The following is a 22777-nucleotide window of genomic DNA, read 5'->3' as shown; positions in this document are numbered from 1 at the left end:
AAGCTGGGTAGTATCTCTGCGCCTTTTTGGCAGGAATCTGCTGGATTGAATGTAGAAAATTGGGGATAAAAAGACTCCTCTTAAACCAATGCTAAATACCAGAAAGAGAATAGAAGGGAATATTCCCTTTACTAATACTTGTTTCTAATCAGATAAAAATAAGTGACAGTGTAGGAAGAATCTCTCTACTAACTGCCAGAACATGTCGATTTATCAAATTTTTCTACCGTTGCTCTTTTTTTGAGCTCGCCTCGGAGCTGACAGTGTATGTTTTACAGTGCAGCAAGGTAGATTGATTGATCCTAAATAGAAAAGCCTTTGGGGTCTTGAGCTGATGTTTTAGCTTCAGAAAAAAACTGAGTAAAGCATGTTAATGTAGAGAAAGGAGCCTGGCTTAATTGGACCAACTCCTGGCTTGCTGAAAATTAATGGCTGGCTGGCTGTTGCCAGAGTGATTCATCTTTTCTATCATGTTCTATAGTCCTTCTCCCCAGGGGTCTGTACTCCCCTCCAATTCCAAACCAAAAGTGAAATACACTTCTTCATTTTTTTCTTCCTTAAAAACATGTATTTTAGTTGAATTGGCTTCCAGTAAATGAAAAATGGCACAGGTGGGAATATGAAGAAGGCACTCGGTGTCTAGGATTTAGATTTTTGTTTTGTTTGAATGGGATTTAGATTTTTTTTAATGTACCCTTAACTCCTCATTGCCACTGGCTGTCTGCACACGTGACAGAGTGACTTTTTAAAGGATCCCGATTTGTCTGTTGAAATGTATTGTTCCTTTTCTTTTTCTCTGGCCATGGAAACAGAAATTCTGTGTAAGCAAGAGCTGATAAAAGTGAATATAAAGCTGGAAAAGGTATTGAAAGCATTTAGGTGGCTCTGGAAATGAAAAGATGACTTTTCCATGTAGTTCCATCAAGCCCACAGAAGTATTTCATATTTTTTAAATAAATGACTTGTGCATGAAAAAGCCTTTCCATTTTCCCCGTAAAACCTCCAGTCCTGGCTTTGTGGAAGCAAACCAGCTGCAGATGAACATGAGGTAGTCAGGAATTCAGTGGTGTGTGCCTAAAACCCACACGGATAATCTGATCGTGGAGGGGGTTGAGCTTTGGAACTTAGAGAGGGCAAATTCAAAATGTGCCTTTAAACATAAAATATTTCTGTGTCCCTTTTGAAATCTCTCTGAGTTTCTGCTGGAGGCAGATTGCTGCTCGTTTGCTGGTTCCAAGGTGTCACCAGTGGAGTGGCACATGGAGCCATTTCCAACAAGCATGTAATAGGTTGGGAATGTCATGAATGTTGTATTATTGCATATTCTGAATAGGAGGATTCACTGTAACTGAAGATTACAAGAAGATAAATAAAGAAAGATTTTGTTTAACATAATTACATACGGTAAATTGTTATGGTAATTTGCTATGATTCCAGTAAGGCAAATATTAGCAGTCATAGCTCAGAGATCATAAATAATGCGCTGGAAAATTGGATGTAATGTTTCACATTGACCTGAGATTTAGGAAATGGGTAGAATTGCAGCAGATTTCTGTGCCATTAATTGCAAGAAAATAACATTAAGAACATGCTAAATCATGCTAAATGTTTTCAGCAGATGATAGACTGTGGGATGGTTCATTAATTCTCCAAACTCATTCATTATATTTGTTTTTTACTACAAGAAAACTTAATAAATAATCACTGCTTTGTGAAGCTGAGGGTGTGAGCATGTACATTTTTATATACATTCATATACCAACCAACATCCATCTATTTATTTCCTACAGTTTTTTGTATCAAAGCATTTTTTTAAACTGTATACTCTTAATCACTAGGGATGTGTTTATTAGTCTTTGAAACAGCTGTTTGAATTGCTGTTTTTACCTTTTACCAGAAGAGGTTGGTTCTCCCACGGTGCTATAAATATTAAATAAAGACACTAAGAGTTTATTAGTGTGATATCCTTTATGGGGACACGGTGGAAAATGTAACCTATAAAACTAGTAATGAGAGGATGAAAATTACACATTGTCTCCATCAGGTTTTACAGCCATCATTTTTTCCTATTTATGTGTTGTTTTTCTTGTAGAGAAGGAGAAGGGTTCCGAGCCTTTAATGAACTGCAGGAAGCAAATCTGGCTGTGTATTGTGTGATAGTGTGGGATTTACTGTAAGCAGGAGTGGGATAGAAACAGGAGTCCAGACTTAGACGTAGCATTGTGTGTAAGTGTGATGGCTCAAGTCGCTTTTAATTTCCACAAAACACTGAAACACCATCTCTGAGTTGTTCCAGAGTGGTTAAAATGCCTGTGATACCTGGATACATCCATCCTTTTAATGCAGAGAAACAAAACAGGACAAGAGGGAATGGCCTCAAGTTGCACCAGGGTTAGATATGAGAAGAAATTTCTTCATTGAAAGGATTGTCAGGCAGTAGAGCAGGCTTCCCAGGGTAGTGATGGCATCCCCATCCCTGGAAGTGCTCAAATAACATGCAGATGTGGCACTTGACATGGTTTAGGGGTGGACTCTGTGATCTGAGAGGTGATCTCTTCCAACCTTCATGATTCTACAATTCTGTTAAAATCCTCTTGCCTCCATTTCAGCATTTGCCTTTTAGAGACAGGCTATCTCAGGCACAGAATAATTCCACCGTGTATTTACATGTGCTCATGGGACTCCATTTCGCACAACAATTGCAATAATTTGTGTGAGATCCCTTGAATTTTTCACCCTGCACTGATTTGGAAATGCCCAGTCGTTTACAGGGAGAAAGGTCTGCCTCTGTTTGCTTTTTGAAAGTCCATCCTTCTAATTTTTCTGTCTTGTTCACTTGTATCTGGGTGATGGAGGCAGTTTCCTTGCTGTTTGAATTCCAGTACTCAGATCCCAGCTTTTCTCCAGGTTTCCAGCGTGGCCATGGGGAATTCACTCGGCTGCAGTTGGTTCCCACTGCTGTAAAACAGTTTTCTCACAGAACCACAGAGGGATTTCACAAACGTAAAGAAGGATGCCTCGAAAATGTGGCTGTGTAAAATTTTATGCTGTGTACTTACTTTGCCAAATAAATGCAGCTTCCCAACAAGGCACAGCACGCTCTGCTTCACATTAGCACTTAATGGAGAGCTCACTTTGCAAGGCTGTAATGTGCCCGTGCATTTTTGTGGTTAACTGAATGGTTTCATGCCTGTTCTTGGGCAGCAGGAGCCTCTCCACACAGGACATGTTTGGGATTTTTTAATTTCTGGTGTGGTGACAGGCAGGGAGTGCTGGCCAGGACTGGACCCCCTGCAGAAGCCGGAGGAGATGGATGAGTGCAGACATTTGGAAGCGTGGGGCCAGAAGCGCCAGGGCAGGAATTCAAGTGATTTGCTCATGATCACACAGTGGGGACGTTTCCATGCATGCTGAGGGCTCTGCAGGTTACCCAGACATCTGAAATTCCCAAAGGTTGCAGTTAAGCCATCCTCACCTTAATGATGTTCACAGAAGGGCTGTGAGGGGCGGATTTGGCAGCTTAGGTTTATCCCAGTGCACCGGGTGAAAGGGAGCTGGTCAAGAGACACAACTTGAAAAGCAGATGGGTCCTGCTGGAAATAGTGCTGTGTGTTTGCTGCTTTAAAGTTCATCAGGAGAGAAACATCTTTTTGCAGAGATAATCCTCAAAACCATGGGGAAAAACAGAGTCCTGAAGGGACCCATATCCTGAACTGTGGGATGATGTCCTGCCAGGGGGTTTATCCTAATAAACGAGTATTATCCCTCCTGCTCTTGCAGCCCTATGCTGCTTGCCAGAGGGGGCACTTTTTAATGGACTAGGAGAAGTCAAAGGAAAATCCAGAAGGATAAGGCTAAAAGCAAATTCTTTGGTTTATACCATTTATAGTCCTATTAAATTCAGTATTTCTCTCAGACATTTGGGGGGCAAGAAGTTCAGTGTATTCAAACATCTTTCAAGATCCTGGCTTGAACATCTGACTCTGTCCAGCCAGCTTAACAAGCTAAATAATAAAAGGGAACAATGCAAAACTTGTTGAATTTTTTTTTACCCTGTATCTTTTTTGAAGTAAAATAGCATTTTTTTTTTTCTCAGATGCCCAGCAGTTTGCTGCAGACTCCTGCAGCTTCTCTGCCCGCTGCTCGGTACCTGTTTCAGTTTATCAAATTGTTGTACTTCCTCCTTTCATAGGGAAGCAATTAAAAATGATGAGGGTAAAGGGTTAAACCTAAAAGCTTGCTAATGAGGGTGCCTTCTTGGTTTTCCTTTCATCAGGCATTAGATGCTGTTTTTAGCATAAGCTTTCGATAAGCTTCACTGAACATTTTTCCAGTGTATTTTTTTAAAAGTTGGGGGTTTTTTTTTACCATCCTGTAAAAATGATAGATGTGTGACTCCGCTGTTTATCCAAAATCCTAATTACTGATGCTGCAGCTTTTGAATGTTAAATTTGTGCAGTGTTCTTTAGGCTTCAGACTGGTCAAAGAAAGATTGATTTGTGTCCACGGAGAGTTCTAAGTCTAGTAAACACAGACAATGTTTGTTTATTTATTTATTGCATTATTTGAAAGTCAAGAGTTGCATCAACTGAAAATTACATAGATTTAGAGATTTCTAAAGGAGAAAAAAGGGGAAAAACCCCAAAAGTTGTGTGCCATTGAATGAAATTTTAATTTCTGTCTCTGCAAGAGCAAAGAGTAGGGGTAAGAGGTAGAATTTGAAAATATGGATGAGATCTCCTTTCCTTGAGTTATGCTATTCATTATAGAACAAAAGCTTGATTTTTTTTTTTTCCTAAGCCTATACATATATATTTGGGAAAAGTATTTTATATATAAATATATCTAAATGAGATGTATCGATTATGTGGATCTTTGTGTGTGTATATGTGTGTATATATATATATATATATATATAAAAAAGAGTGCAGCTCAGCAATCTTGTAACATCCCAAGGACTCATTTTGAAAGGGCAGCAAAGAGGATGATTTTAGGATTTCTAATCACTGAATCACTTGGGTTAGAAAACACCTCCAAGATGCTGGAAGTGGGAGCAGCTCACTTGCATTTCCAGTGTTTCCTGTGCTGTGTATGAGCAGTGCCTGCAGCTCCTCTGCCCGACAGAACCGAGCAGGGTCATCCCTGTGGGGCTGAAATCTCCTGCAGGGCTGCCCAGGTGAGCCAGGGCTCATTGCTGCTGTGCAGACTGACTGAAAACTGTGGAATCTTTGTGTCCTTGAAGCCTTTCATGCAGTTCCTAAAGGCTCTTAGGAGAGGAGCTGGCTGTGCTTATGCCTTGCTGAGCATCCACCTACCTGTGCCACCTGAGAGGAGCAATGTGGGACAGAGACGGTGCTTGTTTAAAAAACAAACCAACAAAATCAGACTATTTCTCTCAGGGTTTTCTCCGTCTCTAGTCAAGTTTGTTTTAAACTAATGGAAGTAATTAGCTAGTCACAGAGGGACTTTGTCTACGAGGTAGCCATTTTTAGATAATGGAGCATAAAAGTCGACACAGTGACATATGACACCAGAGCAGCATCTTGGAGCCACTAGCTGGGTCTTAAGCAGATGTTTAAGTACTTTGAATACTGAAATCACTACATACACATATAGAAAGGGTTTGTTGTTATTTTCTGCAGACTACCAGTACACTGTAGGGCTTTCTTTTAATCTCAATAAAATCAAATAGGCTCTGAAATGTTTTTTTTAATGTGCAGTCATTATCACTCCTTTCTCTCTTCTTTAAATGTCTTTCAGTGTGTGATGTGTGGGTACTTGGGGAGTAGGGATGGAACTTGGGTTTTACGTGACCATTACACAGCAGCACTACAGGAGCTGATGTACCAAGGTTCTAACGGTGACCACGGTATTGAGCTGAAAATAAATAACATTTAGAAGTGAAGATGCACTTGATATGTTCACACATATTTATTGTAGCTGTGAATGCAGGGGAGATTTTCAGAAATTCCAGAGAAGTGAAGGTGATCTCCCAGCTGGGTGGTCCCAGAGGTCCAGGGTATCTCCCCACACAGGTCCCCGAGATTGTCCCAATTCTTGTAGGTGTCAGCAAATTGTGTGTATGCTTACCCTCATCCAGGACTTTCAGGTTGTATTTATGTACTAGATAACTTTATCCATCTTATTTTTTATAAATCAATGTGTGACATTCACTGTTTGTGCCCAGCAGTTGCTGCAGCATTTGGTAACACTTCCCACCACACACATAAAAATGTATCAGTGTGGTCTAAATAAATACACAGCACTGAAAGCCTCTGTAAATGTACAGTTATGACACCATCACAGCACCCTAGTTATTGAGGGGTGCAGTGTGGTGAAGGAGGGGAAGGATTTTCCCCTTCTCTGCTACAACCTGCTCCTCATTTCTCTGTACTTTGATGTGGCCAGGGGCTTTGACAGCCAGATGGGTTGAGCCATTTCCTGGCTGCTTTTTTCTTTCACCTGTGCCTGGGATTTTTAAATTTAAATCCAAATTAGTCCTTGATTCAGCTCAGAGCAGCACTGCAGAGCTGTGGTTGGTACAGGAGGAGGGGACAGCTGGGGTACAACTGTCCCAGAAGCTCCTCTCAGCCGGAGTGCCCTGCATCCCTTCTCCCAGCAGTCAGACTGGGTCGGATCCATCTGACCCAGCCCTTCTGCAGGAATCAAGAGCCTACTGAAGCCCACCAGGGCTGGCCCAGCAGGTTCTCCTCATCTCGAGGTGGGCTGGAGCACCTCAGCGTGAGAACCCATCTAACAATCCAGGCTGGAGCGCTGTGCATCCACTCTCACTCACTTGAGATGTTTTTACGGGTACAATTTGTTTTCCTTCACCACATTGTGTGTTCCGCCCCGTGGATTACTCAAATGGCAGAAAGTGCTTTGTTTCCTGTGTTATTAGCTGCAGGTTCAATTTCTATCAGATTTGTCAATTCTGTCATATAATAGGGTTGGGATCTTTCTGCTGGTCTAATGTGTGCGACATGTTTCATAATGCCAATAAAAATAGTTTTCAAACTAGACTGTGAAAGACTTTGACCAAAAAAAGGGCGAAAATAGAAATATCACCGACTGGGGTGCTTTGATCTGACAAAGTAGGCTTTCAAATGACACATTATGGTTTATGAAGCACAGTTTTACATTTCCTTTTTGCAGTAGCTGTAACATGTGAGGGGTTGGCCAAGGTGGGAATGCAGCTCAGGATGGGGGGTCCAGTTCCAGCAGCAGATGCATGCTCCAAAATGGCTTGAACTTTTATTTCTGTGTTAATTTTTTTTGTTGTTGTTTTTATATTTCTGATAATGGAATTGTTATGGGCTTTTGAATTTCAGTTAAGAATGTGCAAATAGGCTATCTGGTAAGTAGGTTATTGAAGGGTTAGGGAAATGGAGAACATTTCCTGAAAAAAAATACCCACAGTGTGGGTAATAGACTCCAGTTGAATTTAAAAGATAATGGCGACAAGGGAGAAATCCACTTGTAGAAATGGGGAACAGCTGTGTTTGAGATCTAATGAAACTGTATCAAATACTTTAAAAATGGCTTACAACTTCTTCCCTGGGGAACAGAGATAAAGCACAAGAGCACTCCTGAAAGGTCGAAGAAACAGTTAAATCATTTCCTTGATGGTTATTAGAGATATAGAAGACATCAGTGAAAATTAAATGTCTGAAACTTGTATTTGATTGCTTTCCTTATCACTCCAATCTCACACATTTCTCCCATCTCTTCCTCTCTGTTCTAGTAAAATTTAATAACTGTGCCAGTAACAAGGGCGTGCGGTACGAAACCAACAGCCTGGACTTCAAGGTGAGGGCGGACGGGACCCTGTACGCTGCCCACCACCTGCAGGTGCCCTCCAAGCAGCTGATCCTGGTGGTGACCGCCTGGGACCCCCAGACCCTGGGCAGATGGGAGGCCATGGTCAGGTTTCTGGTGGCAGAGAAGTCCCAACACAACGGACACAAGGTCAGAGTTTTTTCAAAGCTCTTTTCCCTGCTTTGTTCTTCCTTTGCCCCAAAGTGTTTGTGTTGTCTGGTCTGTGCTTCACAAGGAATTGTCCAAGAAGGAGGTACCGTAAGCAACATCAAATTCCTTGCAAATGATCCTTGAGCATCTCTGACAGAAATTATTTAACTCTCCAGTGAGGGAAGTGTTCTCTACGTTCATATTCTGTATTTTTAACTGCACTTGTCTCTATCATACACTGCAGATCATGTACATCACATGCACCTCAATGCTGATAATCTCTCTTGACTCCAAGTCAAACCAGCAGATGAAGGGTGAAGAGTCAAAATCAACCATCTTCTTGATGGTTAAGTTCAGATTTCTTTTGTGACAGCGCAGGCCCAGAGTCACGCGCTGGCAGCTCTGCCCTGCTCCTCATCTCCCTGGTTTTCAGAGTTACTCTTGCGAGCAATCTGCATGGCCCTGCAGCTTGCAGAGCAGAGATTTGGGCTTGTTCCTTCCCTTGCAAGGACAGGGAGCGTTGCTGCTGCCTGATAAGGGACACGTGCTCACACACGGGGCAGGCAGCGATGCTCAGCGCGGCGCTGCGGTGCCAACGTCCCCTCTGCTCGGTGCCAGCATCTTCCCTCGCCCACCCCGACAGAGAAAAGCCAGAGCCAGCCTTTCACTCCAAAGGATACAGATGGTTTCTTTCTGCTTTAGTTCTGTACACACAGCTGAAAAGCAGGAGGGCTCCGTCCCTGCCCAGCAGTCTGAGAGCAGTGTTCCTTCAGTGAAATGTGCAGAGCCGCTGCAATTAGGGGCTGCTCCATGAAAACTCTCTGCTCTGCCCCTGGAGTTGCTGTCACTTTCCCACCTCTTCCATACTTTTGGCAGCAGCCAAAATTTTCATTTTCAGTGTTAGTGTGGGATGAGGATCTTTTACTACACGGAGTAAATGCAGTTATTTCCTCTGGTGCTGGCTCAAACAATGCAGTGCTGGGCTGTGTGGTGACATTTGGGCAGGTTTTGGCAGGGAATTGTTTCAAGAGCCAGATTTACTGCTGGATCTTGCAGAGTAAGGATGGAGGTGTGTGTCCTGGGAGCTGCCATAGCTCCTTCAAGGACAGGTGGGGTCTCTTGGCCATGGCTGTAATTTGCTTTAATGCACCACAGGAATGGTGCAAACAGCAAGAATCTATCATCCTCTGCTATCATCCTTTCCGTAGTGCTTGGACAGAGAGTGCAGGGCAGGATGGGGAAAGAAGGAGAGACTTCCTGTGTCAAGTTGTTAGAATTCCACCATGTAAATCTGTGCTATTTGGGAAAACTTCTGCCACATGTGAGACAAAAAGGAAAAAACTTGGACAGACTTAAATCTCTCACTTGCCCAGTGGGTTGACCCCTAAGGTTTTGCAGGGCTTAGGGTCGTATGAATACACTTCTGCTGCTCTTCAGAATAGCTTGGGCTTGTTCAAAATGTAATTAAGTCCTGTTTGTTATTGTGAACTCTATTTGCCATTTCTAACCAAAGAAATACTGCTTCCTTCTAAAAGTAATTAAATATTGAAGGAACAAAGTAAGATGTCTTATATAGTGCTTTAAATTTCTTCTCTAAGTCTAGCAGAAAAAAAAACCTGAATAAGCACACGTTTCTGTTCTAGTAGAATATTTGGTCGGAAATATATCTAATGTTAATGTAATCTGAACTCTGGATGAAAACAGAGAGAGCTAAGCTTCTTAAAATTCATATCTCTCCTTTCTAAAAGCCTTATTAGTTGTAGTTTGAGGCTGGAAAAATACAGAAAACAAGACTAATGACAAGGTCATAAGCAGTTTTATTGTGGGTCCCTATAGTAGGCATCTGACTTGTGTTTTATTTAAATGCCTGTGGTTTTTGCAAGCAAAATAATCCTTTGTTTACTAAAGAAATAAATATGATTATGAGATTATTTTTAAAAATAATAGTGTTTGTGCTGAAAAAAGAACCCCAAACCTTACAATATCCATTTCAATATGTTTCAGGCCATGACCCTTATACGTTTTGTGGCTTTTACTAGAAGCAGATTTCACGTTTGGTTTTGTATAGAATAATATGACTCAAGCAAAACTATATATATATATGTTTTTTAAAGACATTTCAGACTGTTTTGTTATACTCAGGATATAGGGATGGCAAATGTGGGAGAGAAAGGAGAAGGTGACCTGAGAGGGAGTGAGACCAGTTTTCTTCTGGTGCATCCATTTATTTCCATTTTACTTTGTAAATTTGTGACTGATTTTGTGAAAATGCTGAACAGTTCCCAGACATTATAACTGGCATGAAATTCAGTTACTGCACCTGCTGATCACTGTTTGCTGGCACCTACAGCACAAAATTTATTTTACCTTGGTTCTCCTCAGCTCCATGAGCAGCAGCCCTCATTAAGAGCAGCCCCTCGTGACGGGGGGCTTGGTGCCCCTCAGAACCCTCTCTGAAAGGATAAATCAGAATTTAGTTTGTGATTATCCAGGGATTAAAACTGCATCAAAACCAGCCCTCCTAGAATGGCCATTATTAGACATTTGGTTTATTTGTGGAGGTTATAATACATCAATGTAATGGGAATAAACGTTATAGGAGAAATCAATGGCTTTGGGATACTGGCTGAGGTTTTGGGGGGCCAGGAGTGAGCCTGCCTGCACAGTGGGGACCGTGGGTTGCTTTTCAGGAGAGCACAGAGGATTAATCCATCAATAAATGATCCTTTGGGTCTGTGATACTTTCTTGTCACAGGATGTGTGACTGAAAATCTGTGTAACAGGCTGGGAGAGCTTTGGTAGCGGCCAAGGGCTTCCAGGGCAGCAGATCATTTCTGCTTGGGACAGTCCTCCCCTTGTGTGCTTCCACTGCCAAACCAGGTTTGGTGTCCATACCTCAGCTTCCCCAGCTGAGCCTTGCTCTTGACACAACCTGACATTTTAATGGGGAGGGACCCAACACAGTGACAATTTCCCCTCTTTCAGTGTTGGCCTTATAAATGTGCTGATTGCTTTAGATGACTGAATAACCTGCCAGTTTTCAGTGAAAACCTCTGTAATGAAAGAGTTCTAACTACAACATTAAAGTGTCATGCTAGTAGGGTGAAATGATAGAAAAGAAGGCATATACTTCAAAAATGTATTTTATGATACATGAAGCATACATTTCCCCTCCTCCCCAGTTAACACTTGAATGGAAACTTTTTTTCTGGTTACTACAAGTGATGTTAGTAACTCAAGGAAATTTTTTGTTCAGTCTTGCAGGAAACCTGATAGCAATTCAATTAGAAGATGCAAATGAGGTCACACATTTCCCACAAGAGTGCTGAATTACCCCACAGGAAACTGAGTGATATTCCAGCATAACAATAAATACTTAAGATAAAGTTTCTTCTACTGTTCTTGTCTGTCTGCCTGTTGTTCCAATTCAAAGTATCAGTCAGGACTGTGGGTGTAGTTTGGGAAGAAGGAAAAAGAAAGTAAAAGAAAAAAGGAAAGAGAAGAAAATAAAGGAGAAAATGAAAAAAGATGATATTTTATGAAATAATAAAGTCTTTGTGGCTTGTGTCAGCATTTATGAAAGATGAACTTGAGTGGGATAATGCTCCAGAAGAAAAAGTAAAGCCAGGCTTTACTTATCTGGAATTAGCAATGTAACGTCTTCTTTTCTAAGAATGCTTTCTATTATTTTGAAAAATTGGGTATTGATTCAACCAAAAGTCTAAAAATTAAGATTATGTTTGAGAACAGTGACATTGCTGAGGACTGTAGTCTTCAGAGTGTCCTGTTTTTTAGTTACTGAAACTCAAATCTTCCCAGTTACGAGTAGAAATATTGTGCCATTTGTCCTTCCCACCCCACACCTGCCCTCTGTTCCCCAGCTCCTCCTCATCATTCCTTGAAAATCAACTTCCTCCACCCCCTGTGTTGGCTCATCCCATGTGAAGTTCTGACCTTCTCATTTATATTGATTATTTTCTTTAATTTTCAGTCCTTTCATGTGTCTAAGGCACATCTGGCATATTTTCTTCTGTATTTATTTAGCTATCTATTTTTGTTAGTTCTCACCTCACAAGTTAAAATCCAGGTTGTAGAAATATAGCATAGAAAGGAATTCACAACAAAAGAGCTTAGAGGTACAGGATATATTCAGCACATGTAAGGTGTCAGTCATCTGCTGCCAGTGACTTTGTTTGGGGAAAAAAATAACTGTTTTCTTTGAACCATGTTTATGTCAACCAAAGTTTCTCATTGCTTGAGCTTTTCAAATTATGAGCATGGAAATATGTAAATGTTTGTAAAGTTACATCACTGGGAATTGTGCAATTAAATTTGGAAGTATATGAGGTCTGCAGCTAGAGTTTAAAACATTGAGAGCTGCTGTCAGAAATCAATTCTTGCTTAAGCCCAGCTTGTGTTTTATTATGTCTCATCTTATTTTGGGCTGCTTTCATAACCCAGCTATGAGTCCACAGCCATACAATGTGAATGTGAAAAGCTGATTCTTACAGACAGAAGGTTGTGGTTTTTTTATTATTATTTAAAGCCTTTAAATAATCATCTGTGGTATTTTACCTGGCTGAGGTTTTTAAATTCCAAGAACAGCCTTTTATTGCTAATCACAAGCACAAAGGTCTCTGGGCAAGGAAAGGCTTATTCAGCACTGCTCTTTTTCATGGCCTGGGTTATTGTGCAGCCAGGATGCTCTGCAGAGGCTGGGGAGCCCTAACTTGAGGGAGGAAAATCAGATTTTAACTGGGATCCGTGCTTCCTTCCAGTGACTCCAATCTCCCTGACACTCTTGAGCAGGTGCACCTGGAGGAAACGAGAAAAAATGTGTTCACTTTCTTTCTTCTTTCTTTTCCCTGCACTGGGGTGAGATGTTATCTATGACATCAGGGTGATGAGAGTTTGCCCCATCAAACTGTTTTATCACTAGAGAAGGGCTGAAAAAAAATGAGGGTTTAGTTGTCATACGGCCTTTTTCTGACAATACTGGTGCATATTTTAAGTACTGGGTCATTATAGTGGCACTGTCCTCTTTCACTACATCTGTGGGGGATCCAAGGCAGTAACTAAACCCAGGAAAATGACAGCTGGAATAATTTTATTTCTGTATCTCATCAGTAAAGCGAGGCCTGGATTTGTCCATCAGGTAGGGTACATACAGAAATTTCTGTTTCCTTCAGACAACTCATGAGACATTGTTTGGTGTTTTAACAAATCAGATCTGTGGAAAAGATGAGAAAGAGGATGATTAATAAATTAATATCATATAATTGTTACCAGTGAGACCACTCATGGTACTTGTGCAAGTCTAATGAAGAAGTATCTGCTGACCCTGCCTGACCTCGTGCTTAAGCGAATTTGAACGTCTCACATGGAATCATTGCAGGAGGAGAGGGTGGTGTTTGTGAAAACACGTGAACTTCCCTGGCCTGATTTTCAGGTGTGCTGAATCCCATTGCCTGGTGCTGAAGCCAAGATAAGATGTGACACACAGGTGCTCATTGCCTTGGAAAATCAGCCCACTACGGGAAGTTTCCAAGCACTGCACTTGCTGCATTTAGTTCTTAAGCAGTCAGCATCATACCAAGGGTCAGGCTCAAAGCTGGGCTCGAAAGACCATCTCTAAGTGAAATTCACTCCAGATCTGTCTTCCTTCAAACAAAAAGAAGTCCTAAGGATTGAACTGCCTACACGGAAATAAGTTTTTTTCTGATAAAACCAACCCCTTGGACTGCTGCGTGCTCCTGCCTGTGATGTGTTCCTTGCCCTTGCCAGATCAAAGCTTTTGACCTCCCGTTTCATGTTCTTTGTTAGTAACTGCTGAAGTCTGACTGCCACTTCAAAAAAAATATTTTGGACTGGATAGCCTAAAAATACCTTCATTGCTGTGATAATCTGATGACAGCTGCTTGTAAACATGAGTTTGAGTACAGACAAAAATTGCTTTATACCAGCACATGCATTAAAATAAGCTTTTCTTTAGGGGCTGTTGAGTGTCCAGGATCTTTCCTTTGGCAAGCTGAGACAGACTGGTAGGTGCAAGCTCAGTGTGAGGAGGGTTTTGGTTCCTCCCAGCCCCTGGAGGCCGGTCCTGGATTGTTGGGTGAGTCGTGTCCAGCTGGAGGAGTGAGGAGAGGAGCCAGGGATGGGTGTCCAGCAGAGCAGGGTGGCCTGGGGGCCTCCAGTCCCAGCAAGGAGTGGGATCTCAAACACTGGCCCTACCCAGCAAAGCATTTCAACTCAGGCTTAAATTTCATCTTGCAAATGGAGATAAATTGAATGTGTCCTCACGGTCAACTTTGAGCATTTCTTAGGTGCACTCTGGAATTGGAGGAAAAAAAAGAAGAACAGCCTTTTCTCAAGAGCCTCTTGAAATAACCAAAGGATAACTTGAAAGGGCAAATTCTCATGCTAGCACTGAGGAGAAGTACCAGACTGAATTACTTTGCTTTGTGCTAAAGTAGCAGCAGTGCCTGTGATCTTTTAAATCTCTTGTGATCTTTTTACTTGCAAACATTATGAAGAGGAGGAGTTATTGTTACATTTAATTCATTATGAATATTTTAATTCATGTATCTTTTGAACCTCATGGCTTTAGAAAAATAAAATGAGATTACAATTTTTCACAGGCTTTTAAAGGGTAGACTTGCTCCCACTTCTGTCCTTGATAAAGAGCATTTGTAGTAGCCTGAGTTTTAGAAGCAAAAGAAATGTGTTTTGGAAGCATGTTTTCAATTATTTGTTAGAAGTTTTATTGGGGAGGAAGAACTCAAATTGCAAGCCCAGATATTTCATACATTTTTCTCAAGATTAGGTGCAGGATGAGAGAGGTAATTCCAAGCTGCAATAGAGGTTTTCACTGTATAATATGTGACAAGATCTACCACCTTTATTCCCAACCTACAGGTAACGAGTATGAGTATTTTGTGATTTAATAGCCCTGCTCTTGAGAAGTACTTGTACTTCTGAAGCCATTGTGTATGGCTTCTGCCAATTACAAGAATGACATTAACTTGAAGATAGAAGTGTCTCTTTGTAAACACTAGAAGGTAGAGTACAACAGTAATTTATATGTTTCTTAAACAATCCTACCTGAGAAGCACTGTGAGATTAGATCTTACAAAGGGAGTGTGAAAAGGTCAAGTTGATGTGGGGAGCTTTGCAAGGAAAGAACCTCATCAGAACATTTCTTGTTGGGATAAGATGTTGAAGCCTTAAAGTGAGGAGGAAAAAGTACATCCAGAGCTGTACTTTGGAGGTGATGTCATCTTCTGTCCATTGACAGCTCTTGCAATATTCAAAGCCTGACAATGACAAGAAAAGTATCACAGATGCTGGAAACCTGTGGGAACCATAAAAGATTCCACCAAAGGCAGACAGATTTCTAATGTACCTGCTTTGGTACGTGATTCTTCCAGAGAATGGAAGAGGAAGATCATTTGAAACCCTGAGAGAGTGCTGGCCAGGAGGTGCCTCTAATCATCCGTGTGGTACCACAGAATAAGTCTGAGCACAGCTCTGCCTCTCCTTCCCAGCTGAAACTCCCATCCCTTAGAGATCCCGTGGGCATTTTGTGTCTGCTCAGTAACGAACTGAGCGCTCTGCCCGCGCCCATCCTGACTCTGCAGCACAAAAGCAAAGCCTCTTGAAGTGCTCTGGTGACTGGCTGGATTTCAGCTTAAATTGGTGATAACTTACCCAACAGAATGTGTGGGTGAGTTCAGGAGATTTCTGAATTTCAGTTAAATCCTACTGGGAAATCAACACCTGCAGTCCCAGCCTGGCCATCAGGCACCCGAAAAGCCCCGTTCTGGCCCCAGGGGCATTGGCTGCAGCCTGTGTCCATGGGGCCCTTGCCAGCCTTGTTAGGTTTTCTGATCAAAGAGAGTAACATGTACTTGGGGTTTTTTAAATAAGAGCCTTCTGTGGTAACCACATGGGCTATGCCCAGAGCTGGTGCATCTCTCTTCTCTGGAGTCCAGATTCAACTCAGTATTTAATTACAGAAACCCACAAAGGGCCCTGCTGCACCTTTTGCAAGGAAAGGATCTTCTGTCTGACTCACAAGCCAAGTATGTCTTGTTCTCCCTATTTAAAAATTACCTTGTTTTCCCTGTTACTCTTCTTCAGCTTTTTTCTTGCTTTGCAGCCCTGCAACACCAAGGAACATTTTGACTCCTCTGTCACGCTGATCACATTTTACTGCTTCTATCGGGTAAAATTTTCCAAAGCCTGCAAAGCCAGCCAGATACCAAATAACCTTAAATTTGCATGCATGCCTCATTTTTCAGCTCTCAAGGCACGGGGCATGTAAAGCTTTGACACTGACTCCTCGGGAACGAGGGGTTTTGGCATGGCTGATGCATTTGTGTGTGTTACGTGGCTCATTCTCCTCCTCTGAGGGCAGTAACTTGGTTAGCTTTTAGTCAAACTTTTTCTTTCCTGTCAGCTGATGTGTTCTGGAAGCTCATGCACTTGCCAAATCTGACAATTTTTCTTACTAATTGACTCTAATGCGAACTGCTCTATGCAGCCCCACTGCTAGCTGATAAAAACAAAAAGTAATGAATTTTTGCTTAACTAGCTGATTTAATTAAAATGTTTTATACTGTACTTGTATGGTTTCTATAAATGGAGAGGTAATTTTGTTTAATGAGTTCCTAACCAAACATAACATTCCTGACTGTATGTAGCCAGATTTGATAAAGGTCACAAACGCTGCAATTCCACTGTTTGCTTTTGGAAGTCGTGATGATCAAACAGCTTGCTTGGGTACTGGAAATATCCTGTCAGGATTGGTTTATACCTGAAATTATTACTATAGTTTTAGGAGCAGAGGGGGTTCTTCTCTGTATTTGAACACTGTTCATTATCTTTAAAGTGGAAGTGTACTGCCAAAATCCCATCTCATTGTCAATTAGTGGCTTCTCTGCAAACACATTAATTTAATGCCCCTGATGAAGAGCTGCTCATGTTGGAACATCTTGCTGCTAAAACAATAGTTTTCAGAGCTCTTTGACACAAATCATTCATGAATGGCAATTTATGCTGTGATGGTAATGGGATGTGACAAGAAGCTATCTTTGATTAAATTTACCACAGCTTACAACTATTAGTAAATAAAGCTAATACAGACAGTCATCGCAGAGTTCTAGAGGGTGGATAAGGAGAAAAACAGATTATGGATTCCTTACCTGTGCAGTTCCTTAAATAATAGCTTCACATAGCACAACTATAATAAACTAAAGTCTAAAATAAAAAGTCTGATCTTTTTAAAACTACTTTTTTTTTTCCTGTCTCCAACTTCAGCGAATTCAGCAATGACCTAAATAAAAAGGGAATCAATTACTGTAAAATAAATAAATTTGCTGTTTGTTCTGCAACCCTTTCATTCTACCGTGTGAGAACACAAAATGGAATATCTTTCTATACTGAAAGATCAAAAATGGGAGAAATGGTGCATTTTGGGAAAAAAGGGTTCATTCGTCCTCCACTGCTGTCCCTGATGTCAGCAAAATGTTGTTTCCTTAGAACAGAATTCATGCAAATGTTTATTTTGCAGCAGTCTCATGTTCCTTTTGTTAAAGAACTAAGCTCTATTTTCATTGTCTTATTTTCTGTTTGGTAAATATCATTTTCTCCTGTCCTTTCTGCAGCTACCATGGAAACAAGCAAAAATGCTTCAGATTAAATATTTTTAACTAGATTCTTTTTTTCTCTGGGAGAAAATGGTACCAGTTTCCAAAATGTATATTGATATAGGAGATGAAGGGAAATATGTTTGAGCAATGGACTAAAGGTGGCTTTGTAGCCCCTTGTATTGACAAAAATATATTAAAAACACATTGCCTCAGTTAAACCCTATGAATGACACTAGAAAGAGAGCAACCCAAGTATTATTTCTTTCCTGAAAAATGTCTAGTGTGAAGCGTTAAAGATCCTACGAAAATAATAAGACTGGCATATAAATAAAACAGGTTATATCATAAATAATTTTGATACCTGGGAAGTAAAGGCCTTATTCCCTTTCTTCCAGTTGCAGGTAGTTTTTATTGCAAGTGCAAATACAATATATTTTAGTGCCGAATCTGGAGCATTTCATTTTTCGGGTTGAGCCCTATGAAATTATTAATCTCCAACAAACGTACCCTAACTCACTCGTTATTTATATGCAGGGAATGGCGGCTTATTTACCCAAACATTAGAGTGATCCAAAATGTTCAGCTAAGCAGGAACACAAAATATGATATTATATTATGTAAATGGGTTTGTGATACGCTCTGCTGGATAATAACTTCCAGATGTCTCCGTAGCCAGAGGCTGACGGATATCAAAGGCAGGTTGGCTGGGAGGGGAGACAAGCCAGCTGGCGAGACTGGCTACTGCTAAGTGTAGCGGAAGGTGGAAGCTGGTGTTTCTTCACACTCACTGCTTTTATTTGTGGACTAGTGAAAAGTCAGTGCTTTGTGGCCTTCTTGTCACGAGCAGGATAGGGCTGGAGGGGCTGCTGGGGTCCCACGTGTCCTGTTCTGTCAGGGGATTATTTTTCGACCTCTTTTAAGAGTAAAGGTTGGGTTTAGTCTGAGTCTCCCAATAAATGAAAGGCTGATGAGCCACAGACCAACACTGACAGGAGATTATAACTCACTAAATGGCTTTTTCAACTTATTCTTTATTCCCAGTGCCAGGTGCAGACAAGGAATGTCCCTGAGCTCTCAGCATTGGGGTGTAAACGGAGTTAGGTGAAGCACCCTACAGCCTCACCAGTTTGGAGTAAGGTGTCCTGAGGCTGTTGGGTTTTGAGGTCTGACAGTCCCTTTGGGATTTAGCTGTGTCCTCTTCTGAAGGCAGCCAATTGTGTTCACCATCCTTAAAGGCAATTCCAGACTGAAAAGGGACTGGAAATGACTCCTGGGAGAGGCCACTGAAGCTGCTGATATGGACTCCAAGACACCCCAACACCTTCTGTGAAGCAGCCTGGGAGAAGAAAGTTCTTTTCACAATCCTTATAGATTGTGAAAAATTAGGATTGTGATTGAGGCTGCACCTCTTCCAACCTTGCATTGCTTTCTGAAAGCTTGATCTGCCATCTCAGTGAAAGATTTCTGATTGATTCCTATATGTTTTTAATTGATGTCAACTAATAGCCAAACAAAAAAAACCCCAAACCAAAAGAGTGGCAAGGGAAATTGCAGGGCAGTTTCTGGCACTCTGAGCTTCAGTTGATCCTCAGCTCTTCAGCTGCCTTATCAAAGGCAGGGAGGATAGTCTCCAAGAGGCTTTTCCTCTTCCCTGCAACTGCTCTTAACAAATATTTGAGTTGCACATTCCAGAGAAAGAAGCATTTATCAGCAGAAGATGCAAGGGCTGCGTTATGGTTTGCCAACACTGGCGTTGTCCATGTGTGTCACAGTTATGGGCCAGAAGCCCACTGGAAGAGACGTGGGATAACTCTGAGCCAAGTGTCAATCCCAGACTTGCGGAATTTGGGCTTTAAATAATACAGCCAGCACAGGACTGCTCAGCTTCTTCAGCAGGCTCTGAAAGATTCTGCCCCAATACAAATACTAAGGCATTAAATCCTACTGAATCCAAACTCTCCTAACAAGTTTACATCCCAGCATGGTCTCTTCTCCTGTTGTTTTCCTTCATCCCACACTTTGTAATTACTTCTTCCTCTTGATCTTGAAGGTTTTCATCTGTTTTGGCTCAGCTGTGTTTCTCTGGCTTATCAGTGTCACAAAGTGATAGACAGACATAATTACTGAATTACCTGACTATTTTATATCCTCCTGTAATTATCTCCGTATTACCAAAGACCGTGATCACATGTTCCATGTTTAGAGTTTGATCCTGTTGTAACGAGTTATAAACATCACTGTGTAATTTTTGGAATGGAGAGTGGATTTCATTTTCCCCTGGGCATGTGTTTCATGGGTTGCCTTCTCTGGTGCTGCACACCATCACCCTCGTGCTGTATGTAAGAGAGCCACAAAAACAGTGAAGGGAAACCACCCCAAAGCAGCAGCACTAGAAGTGCTTGATTTGATTTTGTGAAGGAGTATGGACAGTTTGTGTTCTGGTGGCACTACAGAAGGGTAGAGGAATATTTTATCTTTTGAAAATTATTCTAAGATTCATAAAGCATGTGGCCAGTGAGGCCATGAGAGAAGAAGCAGTTGTCATCTCAGTAAAAACTGTTATTCAGCAAAACCAGAACTGGAAGCTGTATTTTAGAATTAATTGAATTTGGTGTCACATTCTGCTTTTGAGTTGAACTTTAGATTCTTGCAAACTCAAAGACACAGGAGAGTTTTCTGGGGCTCACAGTTCAATGATGCTGTTATTCCATATATGTTCTGGGATGTTTCAGTCATAGATCTGAATAGTTCTGGCACTTATACTCACCAGACTTTGTTACTGCATTTGTCTCACAGCTTTTAAACAGCAGAAAACATGTACAACATATTTAAACAACACCAGAGAAATTAAGGTCATGAGAATGCATTGTCAACAAATGAAGATAGAAAAGAGCTGTTGTTTAAAAAAAGAAAAAAAAATTGTTGTTGCAAGATGCTTTTGAAATTCTACATATCAAATTCAGAGTCATGTTGATGATTTATTCTAATATAGGAAAACATCATGAAGAGTGACAAGCAAGCTAGTCACTGTCTAGTCACCTGCCAGCAAGTATTTCATACAGACTAAAAAGGCTGGTATTGCCTTGCTGAGCTGACACTAATTATTTCAGTATACACAGAGCTTTGGGACTTGTGTTAATTCTCAAGTCTGTCTTTAGTTCAGACTCATTCCACTGTGTAAACTCAGCAGAGCACAAATTATTTGACCATCCTTTCATAATCTATCCCCATGCTCAGTTGCCAATTATATAAACTGATCCAAATACCTGCTCTCAAAGGATTCCCATTTGGGAATCACAAGCCAATTAAAAAAAATAGGGGATATCCACTATTCTGTGGCTCATGTCTCATACTCCTGTTTCATGTTGTCATGCATTTCTGGGTGTCTTCTTTAGATAACACTGTTTTCATCAGTGTTCAGAAAAGATACCTTTCTGGCAATAAAATCCTTTTTAAATGAAACCTCTTTTGGATATAGCATTGCATGCCATGGGAAGGAGGAGGTCAGGAGTGCCTACAGTATCCTGACTATCCCAAGAAAGTCTCCCACTGCCACACCAAGATTCTGTTTCTTTGTTTATTGCACACTTCAGTAAGCATTCTAAGAGCAACATCTAAATATTGAACATGGTGCTGTGATTTTGTTGAAGGTGTGTAAACAGCACTTAGGTGATCACAACCCACATCGTGAGTGTGAGACAGGACCTGAGGAATGTGCCTCTGTGTGTGACTGAAAAGACCATATTTGTCTGTGCTGTGAAAATTTAGCTCTGAAACAGGCTTGTTTTTAAGGTTTCCAGTAAAAATATCTGCATTTTGGCACAAATGCTTCCCATCCTTGCAGCCAGTGGATGTCTGCCCTCCACAGGTAACAGAGATCAGAGCCATGACCAAGCTGTGAGAATGGGCTCCTTGCTGCTGTGCCCAGCTCTCAGCATCTCCAGCTTTTCTGGAGAAGGTTCACACAGCTCTAGAGCCACATCTCAGCTGAACTTTCTTACACTGTTCAGTTTCCATATACTGTGTAGTCTTGAGGTGACTGCCTGTTTCTTTACCTCCCAGTCAAGAACTGAAATATGCTAATAGATGGATTTACATCAAACTAGAAAGCCCAAAGCAATGATTCCCACTGAAATCAGTGCCTACAGATAACTGCTTGGCGGGTGTTTGGGTTTTTATGTTTGGAGTAAGACAAAAAGTGAATGTGGCTTCAAATGGCAGGAGCCTCAGAAAATGCTTTGATAGCTTTTCCTGCATTGTTCTTGTGTATTGGGGAATTTGGTTTGGGGCTGAGTGGGTTTTGGGGTTTTTTTTTGAGAAAAATAACTGAAAATTGTAACATTCAGAGAACAGTATTCCCACTGGATCTTACCTCAAATGAAAAGAATGCAACTTGCATTATTTGTGATTTATGAAAGTTTAAACATTTTCTGGTGGGAGTCTGGGTCACCATATGGTAACAAAAGGCCTTGCTTAGTTATCTTTTCTGCAGACTTTCAGAAGTAATTGCTGGAATCCTAGAAGACCACAGAGTATTGAAGTTTTGGGACTGCATAACCTCTGAAGAGCCTTCCCAAATCTACATTTCATTGATTCATCATTCTATAAGGCATAAATTTTCTAATAGTGAGCCAGTCTCTCTAAGTCAAAACCATGGTCCCATCATTTCCATTTTTATTCATAGCACTGTAGCATTTCCAACAGCAAAGTATTCCATGCAGAGAATCCATAGTTTAAAAAAAAATCACAAAGAAAGACTCAAAGTCACACCAAATAATAAAAATTTACTGTGCCTGAGATGTATTACACTTTGCAGGCAGTGTGAAGGGTGTATTTTGGGATTTGTGTTCAAAACCCAGCTTTCATATAAAGATCATTTGTTATGAAGAATTAAGAATCTGAACTAACACACCTTTGCAGCCATGGGGCTGACTCTTCCTCTGGCTGGGGTTGAGTTTGTGTGGCAGAATTTGCAGAACCACAGAGTGCAGGTTTCTCTAGCCCTGTTTATGCTTAGTACCAGACTATAAAGCTGGACCCATGACATGGACTGTAAAGGAATCCTCTCCCATTTTTTGTGTTCTGGTAGATTGTACTTATGGGAAATTGGCAGAAACTTCTTCACTCCAGTGCTCTGCTGCATCTCCTTGCAGCTGCTG

General features: G+C 41.1%; 1 protein-coding gene across 2 annotated transcripts in view; it reads left to right on the top strand.

Moving 5' to 3' along the window:
• CDH4 (cadherin 4) overlaps window positions 1-22777 on the top strand; it is a 412941-nt gene that overhangs the window by 239825 nt on the left and 150339 nt on the right. Inside the window, exon 3 of one of the 2 annotated variants that reach the window (XM_088064463.1) lies at window positions 7745-7809. In XM_088064463.1, the coding sequence (XP_087920589.1) occupies window positions 7745-7809 (65 nt within the window). Of the gene's footprint in view, window positions 1-7744; window positions 7969-22777 lie in introns of both variants that reach the window. The other variant, XM_005524827.2, reaches the window with a different exon arrangement.

This window comes from Pseudopodoces humilis, chromosome 19 (genome assembly GCF_049639895.1).
Source record: "Pseudopodoces humilis isolate 2021_Gansu_Grassland_sample_001 chromosome 19, ASM4963989v1, whole genome shotgun sequence".
In the NCBI taxonomy this organism is placed as follows: Eukaryota; Metazoa; Chordata; class Aves; order Passeriformes; family Paridae; genus Pseudopodoces; species Pseudopodoces humilis.
This window is presented reverse-complemented; position numbering and strand designations above follow the sequence as displayed.